A 19,983-nucleotide genomic window follows, 5' to 3' on the forward strand; every position below is an offset into this window, starting at 1 on the left:
GTGGCCAAAATCAGAAAATTTGAGCATCAAAAGAATAAAAATTACAATACACTGAAACATATCGAACATATAAAAATTCAAAAACAAAAACTCATTGGTCACCTTTCAAAGTTGCTAGAATACCATCTTATTTTTCTGAAAATGGGTAAATAATGGGAAATAATCAAGCATTTTCCTGATTTCCTGATATGAACTATACTTCTGACTAATGAAATAGTAAGGGAAGCGTTCTTCTTTATAAATGATCCCAACTGATAAAACTAACAAATAGGGGACTTCCCTCGCAATCCAGTGGTTAGGAGTCCGCCTTCCAATGAAGGGGACATGGGTTTGATCCCTGGTCATGGAACTAGGATCCAACATACCACTGAGCAACTCAGCCCACACAGCACCACTACCGAACACGCGCACTCTAAAGTCCGTGCTTTGCAACAAGAGAAGTCAATTCTCAGCAACTAGAGAAAAAAGCCCACGTGCCACAACGAAGACTTGACACAGCCAAAATTTTTAAAAATAAAATAATTAAAAATAAAAACACAAAAAGATTTAAAAAACAAAAATGTAAGCATTTAAAAAAGAATTATAGAATGATAAAGTCGCCATTTACAAACCCTTAAAAAATAATAGACTATACAGGAATTACCAGTACGAAGGCTAAAACCATTAGGTGACTGATTAACTGGGAACCACGAGAATCAGGCTTATTGTGCGTGAATGCACTGATCAAGCTTAACATTACCAAAAGTGAGACAACCCAGGCTCATGTAGTAAACTTTATATTAAATGGATACTTGACTTTCAACAAAGATGTCACAGTAACTCAGTGGAAAAAAAAGATAGTCTTTTCAACAAATGGTGCTGAAATCACTGAACACCTATGCATAAAACAGGTAACTTTTTGGATTGATTCAAATAGAAATGTTCTATTTGATTATGGTGGTAATTATATGATTGTGTATAATTGTCAGAATTCATCAAACTATAAACTTAAAAAGAGTGAATTTAATGTATGTAAATTTTTCCTTAATAAATCTAACTTTTAAAAAATCTTTTCTGTTCATCTCTTACCTCACTGACACTGAAAATATTTCCAGATTACTTCAGTTACTATATAATTACAGATTTATATTGATATCCATTGACTCTATAAGCAGTTAGCAGATTTCTCACTAGGATCTCTGAATTAATGTTTTCAAAAGCTAATTTGTTTTCCTTAAGCATTCTTGACCACTCTGGTAATCACTCAATTTCTTTGATGCCAAAACCTGCAACCCACTCCAGTATTCTTGTCTGGAAAATCCCATGGACAGAGGAGCCTGGCAGACTACAGTCCATGGGGTCACAAAGAGGTGGACAGGACTGAAGCAACTTAGCACAGATCTGCTTCGGGCTTCCCAGGTGGAGCTAGTGGTAAAGAATTCATCTCCCAAGCAGGAACTGCAGGAGACACAGGTTCAATCCCTGGATCAGGAAGATCCCCTGGAAAAAGAAATGGCAACCCACTCCAGTATTCTTGCCTGGATAATCTCCATGGAGAGAGGAGACTGGCGGGCTACAGTCCATGGGGTTGCAAAGAATCAAACACGACTTAGACCTAAACGACAATAAAACCCTACTTAGTATCTTAAGAATATTTACTTCCCAGGTTTTAAACCTATGTGTCCAGATTATCCACAATGTCATGTCATGCAGCTGATGTGTTACAGAACTCTAAGTCAACCTGCATATGTCTTTACAAAAGTACAAAAACAAACAAAAAAAAAAGCTTTGAGTATTTTGTTTCTGTAGTGCTTTTTGTAAAAGATAACCACTTCTTATTTATTTTATTTTTAACAATGGAATAAAAAAGGAAGCCAAATCATTGTCCCTGACTCACCATGTTAATTGAATATCTGAAGATATCACTGAAAGATACTTAGCAAAATGTTAACTGCTACACTTTTGTCCTTTTTCAATACTATTGGGTGAAAGCAGTGAACTTCTAAGCTTATTCACTTTTACAGGCTGGGTTTAGCATGGTGTGCAGCTCAGAGCCCAGAGTCTTCAACACAGTAGTTGGTTTTTGAGTATTTGAAGATCAAAGTACATTAAAAAGTCCTACCTCTGAATTCCTTCCTCCTACCCAACAACTTTTTCCCACATTAAATGGATCTAGTTAATTTTGACCTAACAGAAGCTGAAATTCAAGTTAAATGTATAACCAAATTGAGTGAAAGAAAGAAAGTAACTAATCTCACTTATAAAAACCTATTCAGAAAAAATTTTAAATACCAGGACTAGATTCATACAAAATTGCCAAATATATTTTATTTTAACATTAGCTTGATTGTATCTGTTCTAATATGTAGATATATGACCTTATTTAAACAACTTCTTATTGTTTCCAAACAACTAAGCCTCTTTAATCTTTCTTCTGAATTAAGTAACAGACCAAATTCCTTTCTGCTCCTAGAAAACTTAGAGCCACACTTATGCCTACATAAATCAGTGTGTGGGCTAAAAGGGCAGCAGTTCTCTAGTTTTTTTTTCTACCAAAATACAAGTGATATTTAAAGTATATTTAATATTCACCATCCAGCATATGTTCCCCACTCTGCACTGTGACCTTTGGTAAAGAAGACAGCTAGTTTGCATGAAGGTCCCCTGTAAGACTTCTATATATAAGCCTATATTTTCTCTCCCATCAATCCACCATACACCCGTGTCATAAAACCATAATCAAGAACTGCGGCAGCTCAGCCTTATTCCTGGCTCTGTCTTATATCTCATGCTTATTTTTCTTTCTACTTTCACCCCACTTTTAATTTCTCCTGCCGGGGTCCAGCCCCGGCTGATCCAGGGTCTTGAATTTCACATATCCTTATAAGTCACCTTGAATCCTTTCCAGAAAAAGGTAAGGAATAAATAATCATTCTATATATATATAGATATAGATATATAGATAGATATAGATATAGATATCTTCTTGTTTACCCTAGATAAAGCCTTAAAACTTCAAGTCCTTGCAGCCTCTTAACTATCCTCTACCATATTAAACACACAGCATCAAAATCCACAAGTTCCTATATTTTCACTTTTATTAATTCTCTTTTTAAAATATTAAGGCAACATACAGAAAATACTGGAAAAGTATACATGTCCAACCTAGGTTTAGAGCTTCATATAGAAATTAAATTGTCTGCACAAAGAGCCTGCTTGCTGCATAACTTTTATGTCTAAAAAATGTAAAGCTTCCAGTGTCTTGTATACAGTTACTCAAACAGTAATAGCTCAGCTAATAGGAATTTTTTTAATGCTTTGATATAAGACTACTATAGCTTGGGCACTGGCACATGAAAATTTGTTTTAGCGCTATTTTTAAAGCCATTAATAAATACTTCAGATAACAGAACTGAGCTTGAGCCTCTGCTCAACTGAGTCTGCCTCAATTGATGTGAAAGAAAAAGTATGTAAGAGAATCACATTTCTATTTATAACAGAAATGACTGCTAATCAACTTGGAAAAGTAGATATTTATAAAGCTGGAGTTTTCATAAAGTAGTTTAGAGTTTAGTGCTATTAAAAGGAAATTAGTTATAAAAGTAATAAATACACAATACAGTAGTTTCTACTCATCCCATTTTATAGAAATAATATCTTTTAATTTCCCCCAAAGTTATCTAACCAAGTAACATATAACTTATAATTAGGATTTGCCTTAGAGCAAAGTTTGATTTTAAAAAGTTTGACACTTCACTCACCTACTGCAGGACAGAGTATTGCCCATACACAGATACTAAACCAACTGTCTAAGCCATTTCTTGTGTTTAGAAATTCAGTGCCACTATCATGGCTCACAATTTGGCTTATGATGCATTTGTAAGCAAACAGCCTGACAAGTACCCTAGTGTATTTCAGGATGACTGACAGGACACAGTGGCTCAAACAGGAAAGGGGGATGGGTGCTCTTAAAGCAACATACCAGTGAAAGGCAATATTAAACAGTAGAATCAGATTGAAATTATATTTTTTAAGTTTGCAATGAAATAACAACATATTGTGTAATAAAAGCTTTTAAATATAACTTTTCATGTCATCATGTGCCCCAAACACTGTAAATTCCAAAGTGACTTTTAGAATTTAAAATATATTTTAAATGGACGAGCAAAAGGACCTACATAATAGCCAGGGAATTTTGTTCAGTATTATGTAACAACCTAAATGGGAAAAGAATTTGAAAAAGAATAGACATATGTACATGTATAACTGAATCACTTTGCTGTACACCTGAAACGATCACAATGTTGTCAATCAACTGTACTCCAATATAAAATTAAAAGTTAAAGAAATAAAATATAGAAACAAATTTAAAACAAACATGCTATATGATACTTCCATGTACTTACCGAACTTCCAAATTACATAAGAGTATTTCCATTATTTTTAACAGAAATTAGGTCAGGGTACCCAGAGAAAAGTTCTCAGGGTAGGGTTTTTTTGGATTTTTTTTTTTTGCCACACCGTGAGGAATCTTAGTTCCCGGACCAGAGTTGGAACCCATGCCCCCTGCAGCGGAAGCATGGAATCCTAGCTATTGGACCACCAGGGAAGTCCTGAGAAAAGCAGTTCTTATCTCACCTCGAGATATTTGCCAGTCACTGTTACAACAGTAAGTAATAAAAGTAATTTAAATAGCTTGGATTATTCAAAATTGTTATTGAAGATGGAGATAAGGAGATCTATGTATTTTGCCTCTGCTGTGTTTCTTTCCTGTGACCTACTTCCATGGTTAAAAAATAAATCATCAGGTTAGGAAATTTCAATTATGGGTATTTCCATATTAGTTTCACTTGGAAAAATATTTATTTAAGTGATACATTGACTTCATTATTCACAGTTACAATTTTTCCTATATTATCTTACAATATTCTGCACTGCTCAATCCTTTTACACAACAATCATCCCTATTTTTAAAACAAAAAAATAAAGCCATTCATTTTTAAACGCAATTCCACATTTAGCCAGCAGAGGGTATCATCTGATCCTGAAAGGCCACAGTATTGAGTCCAATGACATTTAATACTTGAACTAGGAACTGAAGCACACCATCTCAGCTTTGCCTATTAATAATACTGTGTCTAGCAATATTCCATTGTTTTTGCCCATATTAGTGTTTATTACTTCTCATCTGTGACAAATTATTTTGTTACATTATTTCCTCCTCTATCAATTCAATCAGATACATAAGAATTGGGTTCAATCATCAGGATGACTTTCTACAACTCTAGATTTTCTGAGACAAAAGAGCAAACAAAAACTCTATGTAAAGTTTCCAAGCTCCATTAGAAAATCCAAAAATAAATTCCAAAATATAAAAATAAACTGCACTACAAAGCAAAATAATTTTTCTTCAAAATTACATATGATATTTGTAAACCATTTAGTATTTTCTAATTGCCCTGTTTAATATTTGCTGTCCATTTTATAATAGGAGCTATAAAGTAATTTTAGAAGATACATTTCTTGTTATCACTGCATTATTTCTCATGAGCATGCAATGTTATGACTGTAACAAAGTCCTCATACAAGCTACAAATTATTTCACAATTTAATAGCCATTTCAGTTTGGAAAGGCATGGGCACTGATTTGCCTGATTTATTCTAAAAATAAAGATTTTACTATATAATTAATTAAAATCCAGCTTCCCAAGTGGCTCAGTGGTAATGAATCCTCCTGCCAATGCAGGAGCCACAGGAGACGTGGTTCAATCCCTGGGTTGAAAAGATCCCCTAGAAAAGGAAATGGCAACCCACTCCCTATCTTGCCAAGATAATCCTATGGACAGAGGAACCTGGTGGGATACAGTCCATGGGGTCTCAAAGAGTCAGACACGACTGAGCATGAATGCAGACCCAGCTAAAATCATTAACTACAACAAATTTATCTTAACCAAAGATACAAATTTTCCATGCTTCTCTAAAACTATTATCACAAACATCAAGTCTACTATTAACAATGGCAAAAATAAGACAGATCTAGAGGCTCAGAATGATCTCTCTTGTTAGGCTCGCAGGCTTGCCACTAGTGACATATCCTTTATACTAAAGAATTAAATTTTCCAAAGAGAAGAGAAATAATCACTCAGTTGTGATACAAAATAGGAAATTGCAATTTATTGAAAAGAGAATTCTATTCCTTATAATGAAAGCAACTTTAGAGTTCTTCACTCGGTAAAATCACTTTTAACATCTGAATATGGCTGTTTCTTTCCTCATGTAGTTATCATGGTGGCCATGTAAAAATTATATTTCATTTGGAAATAATAACATCCTGTTATTGATTTTTTCATAAAATTTTGTAACTTTAATTTTCTAAACTGATATAGTCTCTATAATACAAAATCAACACTTACAATTCTTTCTCAAATTAACTTAGAAGAAAGCATCCAGAAGGAAACTGAAAAGTCTGTTTTGCCAGTAATTTGCTTATCATTTTCACCTATCACCCACACATTTTAGAATATACAGATAACTAATTTTTTCTTTCTGTCCTCAGTTTCCAACCCTGAGTTTCATTCCCTGATGCAGGAACTCCTGAACTATGTCTCATTTAATGATTTCTGTTTTTGCCAGGTGCCTTAAGCACCTACATGTAAAGTCCTTGTTAGATTCTACTTGTGGCTTAAAAAAAAAAACCTTTTTAAATAATAATGCTTTGGTAGGGAGGGAAGACTGAATGATTAGTCAGTGCTGCTGCTGCTGCTAAGTCGCTTCAGTCGTGTCCGACTCTGTGCGACCCCAGAGACGGCAGCCCACCAGGCTCCCCCGTCCCTGGGATTCTACAGGCAAGAACACTGGAGTGGGTTGCCATTTCCTTCTCCCATGCATGAAAGTGAAAAGTGAAAGTGAAGTTGCTCAGTCGTGTCCAACCCTCAGCGACCCCATGGACTGCAGCCTACCAGGCTCCTCCATCCATGGGATTTGCCAGGCAAGAATACTGGAGTGGGGTGCATTGCTATAGATACTACTTATTTAAAATAATCCTTTTTACTTTTAACAAAAATGCCTCCATATAGTTTATGCTCTATTTTAAATTTTTATACACTTTTTATATAGTCTATCTTGAAAACAATGTATTACCTCCCTATTGCAGTAACATATTATTACTCATAACATATGGCTCATAACATAATATTCATACCAATAAGCAAATCTAGAGCAAGCTCTACTCTGACTACAGTAGGCATGATAAGTTTGGGGTATGAGTAGCATGTGCAAATGGGTATTCGCATAGGCAGCTGGAAATTCAGAATCCTGCAACTCAGGAGAAAAATCAAGATATGATAACTATGCATTTGTGTTATGCCTTAAACTATGAGACAAGAAGAGTTGTCTCATGGCTGAGTAGAGATAAGGCATCAAGAACCCACTAAGGGTAGGAAAAGAAGGGAAGTAATGAAAACATAGGCAGAAAGGCAAGACAAACTTCAGATTCAAGCTCTGCTTTACTCTGCTTGGTCTTGTTCACACTGACTCCCATTTACCCTGGTTTCTTCATGTGCGATGAGACCTATAAAGTTGGTATAAAAGGTAATTACTTATAAAATTACTCATAGAATCCAATGAAGTACTAATTACAGTATTAAATAATTCATTAGTCAATTATTGTTATTTTGTGGAAGATAAATTTCTCATTGTGGAGTTCTACTTTTCCAAATCCAAATACCATTGAATCTTAGAAAACTACTGTGAGAGATACGAAGTAGATTGCCCATCTGATTTAAAAGTTGGTGAAGAGTCATTAAGTTCACACATTTTTATTTACAAATTAAATCCATTTCACCATTTCTACCCCATGCATGTTAATAATTTATAATTAAGTAATAAGGAATCATGGTCATTAAAATGGAAGTGCTTAACAGCTGCTTCCAAAGTTGTAACAAATGCTTAATAAAAGCAAAACATACTAACACATATTAATTAATTATGTATGTTATCTGGAGAATTGAGTATGAGATGTTTTAAGGATAGAATACAAAACTAAAAGCAAAAGAATGACAGTAAGCTTAAAAAGAATAAAATAAATAAACTTCTGTGTCTTGTTCCCACATAAGACATGAAATTGTGCCAATTTGCTTCATTCCAGAGAAGGGAGCCAGTCAGTCACTGAGGGCTATATTTGAGAGAGAAGAAGGAAATCCTTTCTCCCACTCTCTGTTTCCAAAGATAATAACAGAAGACCAGAGCATGATGGATTTCACTACCAAGTAGCCATATTTATTTTACTCATGCTCTCGCTGACCCTCTAAAAGTCAACTCTTACTAATTTTGTATTATGGAACACAAGGAAAAAATATGTATAAAATTCATTTTTCAAAACTTACAATATCCCTAAATTATCTTAAAAAGAACTGCTATCATCCCTAAACTTAAACTGTAGCACCATTCCTATCAGTCCTTCAACTGTAGTGAAAAGAATGGTGCTTATCACAGAGTAAAGAAAAATAATTAAACTCAGTCATTAACATAGTGAGTCACTTTTTTTTGGCTCTAAATAACCCTGCCCACACCTGCACAGGATATGTAAGAGACATGGATCTGATCCCTGATTCAGGTAGATCCCCTGGAGGAGGGCATGGCAACCCACTCCAGTATTCCTGCCTGGAGAATTTCATGGACATAGGAGCCTGGTGGGCTACGGTCCATAGAGTGTCAAAGAGTCTGACATGAATGAAGCGACGTAGCACACACGCACAATTAACCCTCCCCAATAATCTGAATAACCCACACAGGCGACAAGACTCATCCCGGCTTTATTCCTCCCAGGTCGTGAATACAAAGAATTAGACTGACCCAATCAATCATGCTCCTCTGTTAAAGTTCAACTCATGGAACCGGTGGGAAAAGCCTGGGGTTGTTTTTGTTGTTGTTATTGTTGCTCTCATATTCTATATCCTTCAGTATCAGTTCCATTTCACCCCCTCGTTCTGATAGGCATCCAATCTATAGTAGTTAGTGTTGGCGGTTTTCCAATCAACTTTCTGTGGCTTTTTCTACATTTTTTTATCTTTATAATGATACATATCTTTACAATGATAAATCACCTTATGTGTGTGTGGATTTTTTAATTTACACAAACAGTATTGTAATTACTATCTCTTTCTACTTCTCAATCTCTCTCTCTCTCTCTCAGTCTCTCCTCTTAACATGACATTTTCACGGCCTACGGCTGTCGAACTATACTTGCAGCTTAGCTCATTCAACACATAGTCTCATCTCCCCCTTGCCTTTCACTGCTATGGACACAAACAAGACTAGATTTCCCAGCATTCTTTGCAACTCAGAATGGCATAAGACGGAATGAGATGACAGAATGAGATGTCACCTCTTGCTTTACCTATAAAGAGGTAAAGCAACGTTGCCATGGCCCTTCACCCTTCCTTCTGTTATCTGTGGTATAAAGCCTAGACACCAAGCAGTCTTACTGCAAATCTGAGGAGGAAAGATGACAGAGCAGAACCACAGAAAGAGCTTGGGTCATTGATTGTTATCAGCTTCGAACTTCCCATCTATAGATTTCTTATTATTTGAGAAAAAGAGGAGTTCTCAACTAATATAATTGATTTCGTTCTTTTATTTTGCATTCATAGCATTCTATTTTGTATTTTATTTTGCATCAGATGCATTTATAATGTATTTCATCTGACCATATGCCTATCCAAGTATGTTTAGGTAGTTTCCAACTGTTTAGGAAACAATGTTATAATATAATAAACAGTCTCATACAAGTCTGTGTACCTCTCCAAGAGTCCTTCTATATAATTTATATATACACATATATATATGTGTTCTGCTGTGGGTTGAATTGTGTCCTCACCTAAATTCATGTTTATATCCCAATACTCTGTACCCCAGAATATGGCTTTATAGGAAACAGGGTCTTTAGTGATGCGATTAAGTTAAAATGAGGCCATTATGATGGGCCTTAATTCAATAAAAAATTTAGTCACTCAGTCATGTCTGAGTCTTTGCAACTCCATGGAGTGTAGTCTGCTAGCTCCTCTGTCCATGGAATTCTCCAGGCTAAAATACTGGAGTGGGTAGCCATTCCCTTCTCCAGGGGATCTTCCCAACCCAGAGATTGAACCTGGGTCTCCTGCACTGCAGGCAGATTCTTTACCATCTGAACAACCAGAGAAGCCCAATTCAATATAAGTGGTATCCTTTTAAGAAGAGAGGTGTGGACACAGATACCCACAGAGGAATGACCATATAAGGATATGCGAAAAAACTTGGCCATTTGCAAGTCAAGGAGAGAAGCCTTAGGAAAACACACGCACACACACATCTACTGACACCTTGATCTTAGACTTCTAGCCTTCAAATTACGAGAAAATAAATTTCTGTTGTTTAAGCCTCCCATCATGTTGTAAGTTGTTATGGCAGCACTAGCAAGTAATACAATTCAGAAGTAGAATTTCTGGGTCAGAATGCGTGTGAGTACTCAATTTCAACAAATATTACCAAATTGGTGTCCAAAATAATATTAGCAGCAGATCACATGGATTCACATGTGTCCCCCACCTCCTTACCAGAACAAGAGACTTCATGACATTTCAACTTCTGCCACCATGAGAGGTACAAAGTTGATCTCACTGTCATTTTAATTTTCATTTCTGATTACCAATGTAATTGGTGATCTGTTTTAGGTTGATTAGCTAGCCATTCAACACTCCTTCTGTGAATTGCTTATCTATATATTATTTTAATTTTATTTTATTTTTAAACTTTACAATATTGTATTGGTTTTGCCAAATATCGAAATGAATCCACCACAGGTATACATGTGTTCCCCATCCTGAACCCTCCTCCCTCCTCCCTCCCCATACCATCCCTCTGGGTCGTCCCAGTGCACCAGCCCCAAGCATCCAGTATCGTACATCGAACCTGGACTGGCGACTCGTTCCATATATGATATTATACGTATTTCAATGCCATTCTCCCAAATCATCCCACCCTCTCCCTCTCCCACAGAGTCCAAAAGACTGTTCTATACATCAGTGTCTTTTGCTGTCTCGTTCACAGGGTTATTGTTACCATCTTTCTAAATTCCATATATATGCGTTAGTATACTGTATTGGTGTTTTTCTTTCTGGCTTACTTCACTCTGTATAATAGGCTCCAGTTTCATCCACCTCATTAGAATTGATTCAAATGTATTATTTTTAATGGTTGAGTAATACTCCATTGTGTATATATACCACAGCTTGCTTATCCATTCATCTGTTGATGGACATCTAGGTTATTTTTTACCAATTTTTCTCCTAGGTTGCCTATTTTTCCTTAATAATTTCCAAAACTTCTCTATAAATTCTATATATAATCCTTTGTCAATTATATTCCTTGAAAATATCCTCTCACTGCTTAATACAGCAATATAGCAAAATAGCAAAGACCCTTTCTTTGTGTTTTTTTTTTCTTTTGGCCACACTACATGCATGAAGGATCTTAGTTTCCCAACCAGGGATTGAACCCATGTCCCCAGCAGTGGAAGCCTGTAGTCTAAACAACTGGACCACCAAGGAAGTCTCTCTCTTTGTATTCTTAAGCGTTCCACCATCTATATATATAAAAGTCCTGTTTTTTTTCATATCCTTACAGATACTCAGTATTGCCAGACATTAATTTTTGCCAATCTAATAGGTATGATAAACTGTCTCATCATTTATTGAATCTATATTTACCTGATAACCAGTGAAACAAGCTAACCATCTGTTCACCTATGTATTGGTCATTTCAATTTTCTCATCTGTGAATTACTTTTTCACTTATCATAGACCCATTTCCCTGTTAAGATTATTCTTTTCCTCATTAATTTTTTAGGAGTTCTTTGGATAATTTCAATTGAATATGTCTATAAGTCAGCTGTTTCCACAATAATTCTACATGCAAAACTATCCTAAAATTCAGTGGCATAAAACAACATTATGTCTTGTACGTTTTCAGGTTGGCTGGGAGTTGGCCAGGATGGGCCTCGCTGGCTTACGCCAAGCAGTACTCCAGATCTACTTCACGTGTTTCTCATCCTCCTTGGACAAGGAGGCTACTGGAATCCTGTTTTTCCCATGGCAACAACAAAAATTTTAGAACAGTTGGAAACACAATGCATCTTAAAATATAAGCTTCAAACGAGGACTCTGCCTCTCCTGCCCACATTTCAATGGGCAAAGCAAATCACACAATCAAGTCTAATACTAACCAAGTTCAAGTACAGGGAAATATACTCTGTCTCTAGCGGGAAACCACAATGTCACATGGCAAAGGACGTGGATACATGGGAAGGAAAAGGGGAACAACAATGCCATCCATTTTAAAGGCCGATTTGTAAATATTAATATATCCCCTCAGTTGGTATCTTCCATCTATCTTCTTTTACGTGATTTTTTTCACAAACAAAGTTTTTATGTTAATATAATTAAGTATTTTACTTTACTGTCTTTTACTTTATTGCTTATATTTGGGGGGTCCTACTTAAGAAATTATTTCCTACCCTAAGATCATAATAAACATGCTCCTATATTTCCTGCTAGAAGAATGCAATTAAGAGGATCAACAATCAATATATTATTTTAGCTTAGTGTGTGCATAAACACAAGATTATACGATATAAACTAAGGCACCAGAGTAAAACAAGTAATTAAAGTTAAAAATAATTACCAAGGATGATTAACTATTATAGGTAAAATTTTTAGCTTGGTCTTTTAAAAATATTAATGGATACAGGCTGACAAAGATGAAAAATATGCAAGAATGATAAGGAATCACAAAACTTTATATTTTTTCATTCAGTTCAGTTCAGTTTAGTTCAGTCGCTCAGTCGTGTCCGACTCTTTGCAACCCCATGAATCCCAGTACACCAGGCCTCCCTGTCCATCACCAACTCCCGGAGTTCACTCAAACTCATTAACATATGTTTATTGATCTAAGCTATATCTTTAAAACTGCTAAGCACAAGACCACAGTAAAATATATATAGCCTTCTCAGGTCATGACATCTTAGAAAAGGAAAAAAGAAACTTTTATAGAACTTAGCTATTTATAAAACAATATATGTTATGATGCCAAATATATAGTATACGTGTATCTATGTGCTAATAGTAGCAACTACCTCTGTAGTTTGGGGCAAAAAAGAGGTCTTATCTACTAATTTTCAAATTAAAAATACTTCCCAACTGCCACACTGGCAGGGAGTCCAGTATCTCTCTTGTTCCTTAAACTGTTCAAGAACTCTGGGAGCCTTTCGATCCACATACCTCAGAAAGAGAAAACCAGAAAACTGTATTCGATACAAGAGGGCCCTGTTGAGGGCTGCTGGTGTTCTGCTCCTGGCACACAGTTTACTGATGAAAACAGATCCCCTGCAGTTCCGCGTGACCTTTCTGCCTGCTGTGCTCTTGCCTTTGCTGCTGCAAATACAGTGGTTGCAGTGATTCTTAAAGAGAGAAGCAGCCTGTCCCTTAGAGGTATAGCACGGCAGCCACGCCTAGAACTTTTCGGTTCACCAAGTGGCTGGATCAGGAGGGCCTTCTGCTTCCAGTCACACAAGTGCCCAAACAGCATCTCGCATTGGGCAATGCAGACCACAACAAGAGTCCTAACCTAAGATCTTTGGTGTTCTTTCTTACTCAGTCCTTTTTTAATCATGACCAGTTCAATGCACAAAATACTTTCTAATAGTAACTACAGGGAAGGAGTCCAGGTCTTGGCTCTGTTCCTCTTTAATGGCTCCCAGACTCTTTACAAACTTCCTCCAGTCCTCTCAGTGCTGACAGCCCTGCAGGTGAAGGAAGACTGGGAAGGGCAACCTTTACAAAACCAGAAAAGACCCTGTTAAACCAGTACCTGAGGCACAAAAGACCTCATTAACTGTTTCAAACATTGGGGGAAATTTTCTCTGACCTTATAATTGCCAGATAAAATATAGAATGCCCAGCCAAGTTTGAATTTCAGATAAACAATGAATAATTTTCTGCCATATGTCCTATGCGGTGTTTAAAATGTACTGAAAAGATTATTGGTTGTTTTCCTAAAAGTCAAATCTGTGTGTCTTATATTTTTATTTGCTGAATCTGGCCACTCTACCTTATCTACTTCATGAATGGAACAAATTAGGAGGGAGGAAACCTAGAACTCCCCTGTGCCTAAATTTAAAGCAGCCACAGGGCCAGACCCTCAAATCCATGTATCTTGACTTCCTATCAGAGACTTGAGACTGAGAGAGCCAAACAAAAAGCCAGCTTTCACTCTGTTACTGCTCAGGAGCTGCTTTTTAGATAACCAGAGATGTTTCCTGGCCACCTTCCAGCAACATATTTCTAACTACACTCAGCTGGAAGATTTTTAGTTCCCAAATATGCAACACAGGATAAATGAGGACAAGGGAAGAATGATATATTGTGCCCTGGGATATTATAGCCCCAACAGTAGGAGTAGACATACCAAAAAAAAAAAAAACCCCACTGGCAGAGGCTATGCTAGAGATTAGGTTTTATGCACCTCCGTTAGAAAAGGGAATCTAAATTGCTCCAAACTATCTAAGATAAAATTCACCTCCAGTAGAGGACCAAACAATAGGAATAGGAGAATAGTTACCCCAGATGAATATGTAGCTCCTGTAGCCCAGGAATTTAACAAGATACTTGCCCTGCACTTTAAGATTTGAGAGAGAAATAATGTAGCTCCAAAACTGATAGTGACAGAGCTCAAAAGGGATATAGATATGTATATATCTCATGATAGACACCAGGACTGAATAAATCTCCTGTCTTTAACAAAACAAGTAAACAGAAAAAAAAAATCCAAACTTAGAAGACTGTATAACAATAAAGGAAGGAGACAGGGGAAATTATCCTCAAGACAAAAGAGAATTTATAATACATCAACTCTTGTTCTCTCAGTGAAATATTGAAAGTTAAAAATTCTGGGTAAGAAGTGATGGAAATTCTAAGTAAAATGAAAAGAAAGTTGACTGAAGTGAAATGTCAGGATAAAAAAGGAGACCCGGTTAAAAACTAAAGTAAAATAATTCAGTAAACCCAAAGAGACAATAAAGTAATTAAAATTTGCACTGAGGAATCACTCCTCTCCTTTATCATCTGCCTTTCTATCAGCAACTTGATCATTTAGAGAGCAAAAGAGACTAAGACTGGAAGGGCTACCCTGGGCTTAATCCTTACCAACAAAGAGGAATGCGTTAGTGAAGCGAAAGTGACAGGAACCTTGGGAAAAATTGAATATATCACCTTAGAGTTCATTACGGCCAAGGAAGAAAATAAAAAGCAAAGTACCTTAGATTGCTTAGCAATTTATAGAAAACATAAGGATTTCCCAGAGCCAGAGATTCTAAAATGAAAGACAGGTCAAAAAATAAAACTCACCACTGCAACCGCAAGTGAGGAAAAAAATGGGAGAGACTGGACATAAAAATAACTCAATGTGCTATCTAAGGAGTTTTCTAAAGACTCAGATTTTTAAAGGACATACAAAAGAAGGAAAAGGTGATATTGGCCTATTAGAAGAATGGACTACTACAATGAGCAAAGACTTGTGAAAAACACACAAAACAACATAAAAACTCTTAGGTTGAATTTGAGGGTGGAAGGACAAGAAAAGTACAACCTAGCTCCTCTACTCCCAGGTAGATTCCATGTTAACAAGTCACAGAGAGGAAGCTTGCTTTCATATTATATACCAAGGAACAAGACCTTCCTTGGTGGTCGAGTGGTTAAGAATCTGCCTGCCAGTTCAGGGATGCCAGTTTGATCCCTGGTCTGGGAAGATTCCACTAATGCTGTGGGGCAACTAAGCCCATGCTCCACAACTATTGAAGCCCCACGCCACAGCTAGAGAGCAGCCCCAGTTCACCGTGACCAGAGAAAGCCCTTGCAGAGCAATCAAGACCCAGCATAGCCAAAAATTCATTACTTTTTTTAAAAAAGGAAAGACTGTGCCAACAATCTTAAGAAATTGAAAAACCAGACAGAAAAGACAGTGGGACAATGTTTAAATAAATGTCCATTTCCAGGTGTATTTTATTATAGCAGGCCTTCTCATTCTCAGCACTATTAACATTTTAGGCTGGATAATTTGTTGTGGAGTCGGGGGTTGGGCGGGGGAAGGCTGTCTTGAGTTGCTGATATTTAGCAGCATATTTGGCCTCTATCCACTAGATGCCAGTATCATCAGCCTCCTAGTTGTAGTAATCACAAATAGCTCTGCTGCTGCTGCTAAGTCGCTTCAGTCATGTCTGACTCTGTGCGACCCCATAGATGGCAGCCCACCAGGCTCCCCATCCCTGGGATTCTCTAGACATTATCAAATGTCTCCTGGGAAGCAAAAGTATTCTGGGGTGAGAACCACTATACTGCAGAACACTGAAAAATATAATAAAAAATATATTATCACAAAATTATGGTTAGCATATTTAAGTAAAGGCAGATTCTGAAAATCTAATGTTAATCCACAGAAAATTTTAATATAGTATCAAAATATTATTAATTGGAAAGGAGAGCAATGATCTCATTTTGGTATAGTTGTATTAAGAGCCACTCAAACTAAACTAATAAAATTTTTCTCCTCCTTTTTTTCAATATCATAACTAAAGAAGGTACACTGGTTTCACTAAAACAACTTTTATATCTTTTTAAAAATCTTCTTTGACAAGCTAAAGAAATGTTGGCTGTCCATATACTGTTGGTTGAAGTATATACTGGTTAAACATCTTCTGAGGAGGCACTCTGGCGACATCCATAAAATTTTATATGCACAAATTCTTAGACTAAACAAATAGTTTAGGAACCTGAACATGTGTAAAAGATGCAAGGCAAGGACTGCAGTGTGTAGTATTTTTGTGATAATAAAAAGCTAGAAACAACCTAAATGTGCATCAAGAGAGACTAGTTACATAAATTGTCATATATTTTCTCATTAGTATGATTTGAACTGTAACCAGAGAAAAAAGCTTAGGAAATATACAGAATCCAATTGGATTTCATTTGCCTACAATTAGGGGAGATATTAAAAATATTTAACAACCAGCATGGATTAGGCCCCAACTAATCAGAGTCTAGCCTGGAGCTGGGTCTTGGAAAGCCCCCTGTATGTGAGAGTTTATCCTTTAGTTGCTGGGTCTAAGGAAAATCTAGAGGGTCCCAGGCAGAGGCCAAGTGAAAGAAGGCTACTAGAGACAGAGAGAAGGAATACAAAAGCATTTCATATTTTAACAATTTGTATGCCCTTACAAAAAAAAAGGAAGAAAAAGCAAGAGAGTTCCATGAACTGTGGAAAATTCTGAAAGAGATGGGAATACCAGACCACCTGACCTGCCTCTTGAGAAATCTGTATGCAGGTCAGGAAGCAACAGAACTGGACATGGAACAACAGACTGGTTCCAAATGAGGAAAGGAGTACGTCAAGGCTGTATATTACCCTGCTTATTTAACTTATATGCAAAGAAACGCTGGGCTGGATGGATGAAGCACAAGCTAGAATCAAGATTGCTTGGAGAAATATCAGTAACCTCAGATATGCAGATGACACCACCCTTATGGCAGAAAGTGAAAAAGAACTAAAGAGCCTCTTGATGAAAGTGAAAGAGGAGAATGAAAAAGTTGGCTTAAAGCTCAACATTCAGAAAACGAAGATCATGGCATCCTATCCCATCATTTCATGGCAAATAGATGGGGAAACAGTAGAAACATTGGCTGACTTTATTTTGGGGGGCTCCAAAATCACTGCAGATGGTGACTGCAGCCATGAAATTAAAAGACACTTACTCCTTGGAAGGAAAGTTATGACCAACCTAGATAGCATATTAAAAAGCAGAGACATTACTTTGCCAACAAAGGTCTGTCTAGTCAAGGCTATGGTTTTTCCAGTGGTCATGTATGGATGTAAGAGTTGGACTATAAAGAAAGCTGAGTGCCAAAGAATTGATGCTTTTGAACTGTGATGTTGGAAAAGACTCTTGAGAGTCCCTTGGACTGCAAGGAGGTCCAACCAGTTCATCCTAAAGGAAATCAGTCCTGAGTGTTCATTGGAAGGACTGATGTTGAAGCTGAAACTCCAATACTTTGGCCACCTGATGCAAAGAGCTGACTCGTTTGAAAAGACCCTGATGCTGGGAAAGATTGAGGGCAGGAGGAGAAGGGGACGACAGAGAATGAGATGGTTGGATAGCATCACTGACTTGATGGACATGAGATTGGGTAAACTCCGGGAGTTGGTGATGGACAGGGAGGCCTGGCGTGCTGTGGTCCATGGGGTCACAAAGAGTCAGACACAACTGAGCGACTGAACTAAACTGACTGATGTCCTTACTAGAGAATATCAGTCCTCACCAATAGATAGAAACAACATTAAAATAATCAAGAATAGCATAGAAAAATAAATTAAATTCAACCAAGTGGTAGCTATGATGAAAAGTAAATTTGTACATATTGATATGGAACAATTCTTTTTTAATTTTCACCAGAAACTGATAGCAGTTTCCTTGTGAAAAGAGAATCAGAGAACTGAGGACCTAAGGTCAAGGCCAAAGGAAGATATATTTTCACTGAAAGCCCTCTGTGGCAAATGCTGTTTGCTAACACCATTTCCAGCCCTGGCCCAGCTTTCCTCCTCTACTGGAGAGACTGGAAAGTTAAGAAACCTGCTCTTCTCAGACTCCCTTGAAGTACTGGGACCCAGATTTCACCATCAAAGACAGTTTGGATGAGATTTTTAAAGGTTACAGACGTCAGATCCTTCTAGGATAGTTGTAGAAGGACTCCACTGCCCCGTGCAAGAGCAAGGAATAATGGAATCTAGTACACCCATAGGACCATTCCTCAGGTACAGTTGGACCATTCTTCCTACAGTTGCATTTTCTTTGGCTGTTCAATGGCTCTCCCAGAAAATCTATGAGTTGTCTAGTATCATTTATGAAAAACTCAGCTAGAGCTATCCAGATCAGACTCTTGGTTGCAATCAAGAATTCTAGCTAAAGCACCCTTTACTAAAATAAAAATAAACATGCAAATATAAATTTTTCAGTTTAAAAAGTTAAGTTTTATAAAAATGCTTTAAAAATAAAGTACATGTGGGCTGGGGACTTCCCTTGGGTCCAGTGGCTAAGACTCCATGTTCCCAATGAAGGGGTATGGGTTCAATCTCTTGTCAGGGAATTAGATCCCACACACCACAACTAAGAGTTCACATGCAACAATTAAATATCCCACATGACGCAATGAAGATCAAGGATCCCTCGTGCCACAGCTAAGACCTGAGGCAGGCAAATAAATCAATAAATGTTTTTAACATATACATATGTGGGCTGGATGATGGTACAGTTCAGGGAGGATATACCTAGTTGAAGAAGCACACTCAGAGATCTGGGTCCCCAAGTCCCATTTGTATATCAGCTGTGCCTCAACCGCCAGAGGCAATCTTAGAAATACAAACGTGGACTCAAATCCTTCTTACAAATAAATAGCCGGTGTTAAAAATGTGATGGAAGGAAAGATGCCAGGCTATGAATAATACCAAAGATAACAACCAAAATGTATAAAATACTTATGTAAAGACAACTCTACTGAAGGACAAACAAGAAGTGAGTAAACAAAAAGATGATGTATTGGTGTGTCTGTGTTAGTTGCTCAGTCGTGTCCTACTCTTTACAACCCCATGGACTGCAGCCCACCTGGATTCTCTGTCCATGGAATTCTCAGGTAAGAATACTGAAGTGGGTAGCCATTCCCTTCTTCAGTGGACCTTCCCAACCCAGAGATCAAACCTGAGTCTCCTGCACTGCAGGCAGATTCTTTACCATCTGAGCCACGAGGGAAGCCCTGATGTATAAGTAGATTAAACATTAAAAGGGCATTATTTTCTCCCTCAATTAAAATATTCAAAGGCTATTATAATAATTTTCTAAAATGTTACACTAAAATTCATCTGGAAATAAAT

General features: G+C 37.0%; 1 protein-coding gene across 6 annotated transcripts in view; it reads right to left on the minus strand.

The window, feature by feature from the left end:
• CTNNA3 (catenin alpha 3) overlaps positions 1–19,983 on the minus strand; it is a 1,976,430-nt gene that overhangs the window by 1,881,000 nt on the left and 75,447 nt on the right. The window contains exon 1 of one of the 6 annotated variants that reach the window (XM_070781777.1): positions 13,293–13,850. The exons of 4 other annotated variants lie outside the window; for them this stretch is intronic. Coding sequence is in view for 1 of the 2 variants with exons in the window: in XM_070781774.1 (XP_070637875.1) it covers positions 3,741–4,035 (295 nt within the window). In the remaining variant the exon portion in view is untranslated. Of the gene's footprint in view, positions 1–3,740; positions 4,070–13,292; positions 13,851–19,983 lie in introns of those variants that run through there. One more of the 6 variants, XM_070781774.1, reaches the window with a different exon arrangement.

The sequence above is a fragment of the Bos indicus genome, chromosome 28 (genome assembly GCF_029378745.1).
Source record: "Bos indicus isolate NIAB-ARS_2022 breed Sahiwal x Tharparkar chromosome 28, NIAB-ARS_B.indTharparkar_mat_pri_1.0, whole genome shotgun sequence".
NCBI lineage: Eukaryota > Metazoa > Chordata > Mammalia > Artiodactyla > Bovidae > Bos > Bos indicus.